The following is a 5,667-nucleotide window of genomic DNA, read 5'->3' on the forward strand; positions in this document are numbered from 1 at the left end:
CTGAGATGGTACCACTGCACTCCAGCCTGGGTGACAGAGCGAGACTCCATCTCAAAAAAAAAAAAAAAGGAATCACTTGAACCCAGCAGGCAGAGGTTACAGTGAGCCGAGGTCACGCCACCGCACTCTGGCGTGGGTGACAGAGTGAGACTCAGTCTCAAAAAAAAAAGCTTGAAAGCTTCGGCTTAGAACCAACAGACCAGGATCTAATCTTACTTTCACTACTCTTTCGCTACTTCTTAGGTGACCTTCCATTCCCTCACCTGGAAAAAGATGAAAAAATCACAACTCACAGGTCTAAAAATATGTGTGGCACATACTTCTCTATTGGAGTGGCAGGAGCACAGGCATGGGTTCTGAGAACCACGGACAAGTCATCACACCTCTGTGCCTTAGTCTCCTCATGTATAAAAAGAAGCTATTGGCCAGGCGCGGTGGCTCAAGCCTGTAATCTCAGCACTTTGGGAGGCCAAGACAGGCGGATCATGAGGTCAGGAGGTTGAGACCATCCTGGCTAACACGATGAAATCCTGTTTCTACTGAAAAACACAAAAAAACTAGCCGGGCGAGGTGGTGGGCGCCTGTAGTCCCAGCTACTCGGGAGGCTGAGGCAGGAGAATGGTGTAAACCCGGGAGGCGGAGCTTGCAGTGAGCTGAGATCCGGTCACTGCACTCCAGCCTGGGCGACAGAGCCAGACTCCGTCTCAAAAAAAAAAAAAAAAAGAAGCTATTGGCATTTCCTTCCTAGGGTCATTTTGAGAATTTAAATGTAAAGGGTCCCTTGGCTGGGTGCAGTGGCTCATGCCTGTAATCCCAGCACTTTGGGAGGCTGAGGCAGGCAGATCACTTGAGTCCAGGAGTTTGAGACCAGCCTGGCCAACAGGGCAAAACACCATCTCTACTAAAAATACAAAAACTAGCCAGATGGGGTGGCGCATGCCTGTAGTCTCAGCTACTTGGGAGGCTGAGGCACAAGAATCACTTGAACCCAAGAGGCAGAGGTTGCAGTGAGCCAAGATCACGCCACTGCACTCCAGCCTGGACAACAGAGCAAGGCTGTCTCAAAAAAAAAAGAAAAAAGAAAAAGAAAAAGAAAAAATAGGGTCCCAATAAATAAAGTACTTGACACACAGAGTAGGTACTCAATTAATTAGTCCTATCTTAAGTCTGGACTCAACTCTTGTCTCCCTCATCACAGCAGGACTAGCACATCACGCAGACCAGGAGTCAGCCTTTTAGGAAGAACCAATATCCAACCTTTGGACTTCTCCCATCATTTCCAGGGATGACAACAACATCTCACAACCACAGGCCTCTCTAATCACAATCAATATGGTAAACATTTTTGTAATATATATTATGGACTGAACACCAGTACGTTTCAAGGAATGTCTGCTTTAGGGTACTCACAGGCCAATGAAGATACAAAAACATGCACCATCAATATAAGACTTAATAAACATTAATGTGTACCAAGTGTCTACAGTATGCCACAGAGGAAGAGTAATTCACCAAAGGGACTAAAAGAATGGCTTGTAGAGGTGAGCCTTGAAGAACGAGGGCAAGTGGGGGAGTGCCATGGCCCTTTTCAGAACAGCTGGGAATACAAATCTACTAATGCTGAGGGGACTGAATGCCAAGAGGTACATCCTAGCTCTTTCAACAGGGGCCACTACACTAAAACCCTAGGAAACCGGGTGGACACTAAGCATTAGCCCTCCAGGCCAGTGGTTCTCACAACAAGTTGGGTGTTTGGGGTAGTCACACCCATCCCCTGTGACGTCTGGCAATGTCTGGAGACAGTTTTGATTGTCATGCCTGGGGAGTAGGGGTGCTACTGTCATCTAGCAGGTAGACGCCAAGGATGATGTTAAACATCCTACGATGAATGCACAGGGCACATCCCACAGCAAAGGATTATCTCGCTGGAAACGTCAATAGTGCCATTGTTGAGACACTCGGTCTCCAGGAAAGGCACTCCGTATGTGCTACTTCAGCAAGGGCAGCCTCTTAGGCTAGGATATGATTCAGTTAGAACATCTCTGGGGTGGAAGAATACAGCAGGATTCCAAAAGAACCACATCTGAGGTGAGAGGAATCCACGGTATATCGTTTAGAGTTGGGAAGTTAAGATATAAAATAGAGGCTTTACCTGACCACCCTTTCTAAAGACACCACCCAAGTCACTTTATCACATCCACCGGTCTCATTTCCTGTATAGCACTTATGACAGCCTAAAACCATCTTATTTTCTCCTTATCTTCTTTCCCCTCTGGAATATAAGTTCCCTGTGAGCATGGAGTTGGTTTATTCTATCTTCCGCTGTTTCCACAACTTGCAATGGAATAACTCCTGATAAACAAAAAGCATTCAACAAATTTGGTAAATCAATTTCGGCTTTTGATGGTTTCGGTGGTAGGAAAGGGGCGAGTTCGAGGCAACTACCTCTGACATAGCGGTTGGGGGTGGGGATCGAGACCTCTAGCACTCTAAAGTCTGGAGGGCTGGGTCTGAAATACAAAACTGCCGCCTCCGGAGAAGAGTAGAAAGGAAAGAGTTGGAGTGTACCAATGCGAGGTGAGAGGAGACGCTGGGCTGAAACAGAAGTGCACCGTTTGGGACCGAAGGCTACGGGAGGGCTACCAGCGTCCCCACATTTTCCGGAGGGGGTCAAATAAGTCTGGGAAGCCGGCCCCGGGCGGCGCGGCGGGGAGCCGCGAGGCGGGGGACTGGCAGCTGGCGGGAAGCTGGCTCCAGACGCGCCTACTTTGGCGGGAGGGGGAAGTAGGCGGGGTAACTGGCAACTCGGCCCGTACCACTCGGCCGGGGCGGGGGCCGCGCAGGAAGAGGCAAGTGACACCTGGAAGGGGTTCGAGTTAGAGCAGCCGCGTGGGGAGAGTGGGTTCGAACAGAACCCCCTCTGGAGGGGCAAGGAACCCGTAAGGGTCCGCGACGTTTCAGGTTACATGGGCTGGGTTGTACTACTCCGGAACCGGATAAGGGGTCCAGGCCGGGACGTGCGCAGGGCCGCAGCCAGGTTTATCTCACCAGAGCCATTGGGTCCAATGATGGCGGTGAACCTCTGAAATGGTCCGATAATCTGTCGACCCTTGTACGACTTAAAGTTCTCGATCTCAATCAGTTTCAGGAACCCCATGACGGCCGCGGCGCCGGCGGCGGTAGGACAGGCCGCGCCGTACGCCCGGGAACCGAGGTAGCCCGCGCGGGAAACGCCGCAGTGCAAGCCGGGCGGCCGGCAAATGTCGCGAGAATACCTCCAGGCCTAACGGGATTTTCGGCTTCCGGCAGGAGTGGGACCAGGGGCGGGGATTGATGTTGCGTATACGAGGAGCGAGCTGACGACTGGCGTGGTGCCTCCGCCCCCCTTTCTTGTTGCATGGCAACAACAAACACTTGCTCCTGTGGACCAGGTCCTCGGAGGAGTTGGTGCTGGGCGGAGTCAGAGCAGCCCTTGAGGTTCAAGGAGGCGGGGGAGACCTGAGCTCACGCTTGCTGAGACAGAAGTCACAGCAGGATTATGCCCCTCAGGGCAAGAGGAAGGTGGGAGCTCGGCTGTGGGTTTAGCCTGGCCAGCCTTCACGGCTAGGACAAGGACAGGGGCGGGAATTGGAAGGACCCGGGGGGAGCGGAGGGCTGGACGAGAAGGAGGGGCCAACGGGAGGATTCAGTGTTAGGTGAGCTCAGACTTTGCTAATGGTGGGGTGGGATTGGAGGCGGGACGGGATGCCAAGGCGGATGGGGTGTGAATGGGGCTGGGGCTATTCCCAGGCAACAGGGATACAGGCTGGGGAAGGCTACGGCCTGAGATACTACCCCTATCCGCTACCTCCCTCCTGTTCTACCAAGCAGAGTTCAGAAACTGCCGCCGTAACCCAAGAACAAAGTTGCATGCAGAGCCAACATAAGAGCTTCAAAATCGGGATTCCTTACTGAGAAAGGTATTTTGTGTGAACCCCCAGGAGTCAGGGTCCCTAAGCCGGTGCTCTCCACCTCCACCTACCTCTCCCTCCATGCCTCTCCCCCATCCCATTCCCACAGCTCTATACCACGATGCCACCTTACCTCTCTTCCCTCTCTGCTCTCTATCATTAATAAGGCAGGGGCCTTAGCAATCCAAGAAGCTTAGAATGTCTGCTGAATCTTCCCCTTCAGTGACCTTATACTGTGGTGGCAGGTGGAAACAGTAGGTAAGTTGGTGCCATTCTCAGACTTAAACACGGAAAGGATCTGGTGGTTGCCATAATTATTCCTTTAACTGTTTATTAAATTATGTCCGAAGGCTAGAAAGAGTCCTAAAGACTTAGGACAAGTCCAGGAAAGTGAGGAAGTGGCTGGGTATGGTGGCTGACACCTGTAATCCCATCGTGAGGGAGGCAGGCCAAGGCAGGAGGATCACTTGAGACCAGCAGTTCAAGACCAGCCTGGGCAACATAGTGAGACCCTATCTCTACTAAAAATTTAAAAATTAGCTGGGTGTGGCAGCTCTCACCTGTGGTCTACCCAGGAGGCCGAAGCAGGAGGATCACTTGAGCCTGGAAGGCTGAGGCTGTAGTGAGTGGTGTCTGCACCACTTCACTCCAGCCTAGGTGACAGAGCAATACCCTGTCTCAAAAATAAAGGGAGGAAGCTTGGTAGATGGAATCTAGTAGGGGAGCCATAAATGAAGTTCAGTTGGGAGAAACAATCAGGCTGAGGGAATAAAATGGCTAAAGGAAAGCAATCTCATGTAATCCATGGGGAAATACTGTTCCCTTTTAAAAGATGAGATGGTGAGCCCTGGGTAACATAGCAAAACCCCATCTCTACAAAAAAATTTTAAAAATTAGCCAGGCATGGTGGCACACACCTGTAGTCCAGCTACTCAGGAGGCTGGGGCAGGAAGATCCTTTGAGCCCAGGAGTTCGAGGCTGCAGTGAGCCATGATTGCACCACTACACTCCATCCTGGGCAACAGAGAGAGACCCCATCTAAAACCAAAATAACATTTTATTCTCTGCCTCAACCTCCCAGGTAGCTAAGATTACAGGCACCTGCCACCACGCCGGCTAATTTTTTTGTATTTTTAATATAGACAGGGTTTCACCATGTTGGCCAGGCTGGTCTTGAACTCCTGACCTCATGATCCACCTGCCTTGGCCTCCCAAAGTGCTGAGGCGTGAGCCACCGTGCCCGGCCAAAAATAAAATACATTTTTAAATTAAAAAAAGATGAGATGGCACTTGGGAAAATTAAATTGGATTCTTATCTCACACCATACACAAAATGCTATTCCAAGTGGATTAAAAACCTAAATGAGGCCGGGCACAGTGGCTCATGCCTGTAATACCAGCACTTTGGGAGGTCGAGGCAGGAGAATTTCTTGAGTTCAAGAATAGCTTGGGCAATATAGTGAGACCCCATCTATATTAAAAAAAATTAAATGGGACCTGGCACGGTGGCTCACGCCTGTAATCCCAGCACTTTGGGAGGCCGAGGTGGGCGGATCACGATATCAGGAGACCGAGATTATCCTGGCTAACATGGTGAAACCCCGTCTCTACTAAAAATAAAAAAAATTAGCTGGGTGTAGTGGCGGGCGCCTGTAGTCCCAGCTACTCGGGAGGCTGAGGCAGGAGAATGGTGTGAACCTGGGAGGTGGAGCTTGCA

The 5,667-nt window shown here is 50.9% G+C and overlaps 2 protein-coding genes across 5 annotated transcripts in view; one reads left to right on the forward strand and one right to left on the reverse strand.

Moving 5' to 3' along the window:
- SMC1A (structural maintenance of chromosomes 1A) overlaps positions 1-3,279 on the reverse strand; it is a 78,066-nt gene extending 74,787 nt beyond the window's left edge. Inside the window, exons 1-2 of one of the 2 annotated variants that reach the window (XM_011970363.1) lie at positions 3,049-3,258; positions 2,446-2,595 (exon numbers count right to left, since the gene is read on the reverse strand). In XM_011970363.1, coding sequence (XP_011825753.1) covers positions 2,446-2,595; positions 3,049-3,157 — 259 coding nt within the window. In that variant the 5' untranslated portion in view covers positions 3,158-3,258. Of the gene's footprint in view, positions 1-2,445; positions 2,596-3,048 lie in introns of both variants that reach the window. The other variant, XM_011970364.1, reaches the window with a different exon arrangement.
- A 133-nt stretch (positions 3,280-3,412) lies between these two features.
- Positions 3,413-5,667, forward strand: part of RIBC1 (RIB43A domain with coiled-coils 1) — a 12,067-nt gene continuing 9,812 nt past the window's right edge. For 2 of the 3 annotated variants that reach the window (XM_011970362.1, XM_011970360.1), the window contains exons 1-2: positions 3,413-3,561; positions 3,871-3,959. The gene's annotated coding sequence lies outside the window, so the exon portion shown is untranslated. Of the gene's footprint in view, positions 3,696-3,870; positions 3,960-5,667 lie in introns of all 3 variants that reach the window. The other variant, XM_011970361.1, reaches the window with a different exon arrangement.

The sequence above is a fragment of the Mandrillus leucophaeus genome, unplaced genomic scaffold (assembly GCF_000951045.1).
Source record: "Mandrillus leucophaeus isolate KB7577 unplaced genomic scaffold, Mleu.le_1.0 Scaffold946, whole genome shotgun sequence".
NCBI classification, from domain to species: domain Eukaryota; kingdom Metazoa; phylum Chordata; class Mammalia; order Primates; family Cercopithecidae; genus Mandrillus; species Mandrillus leucophaeus.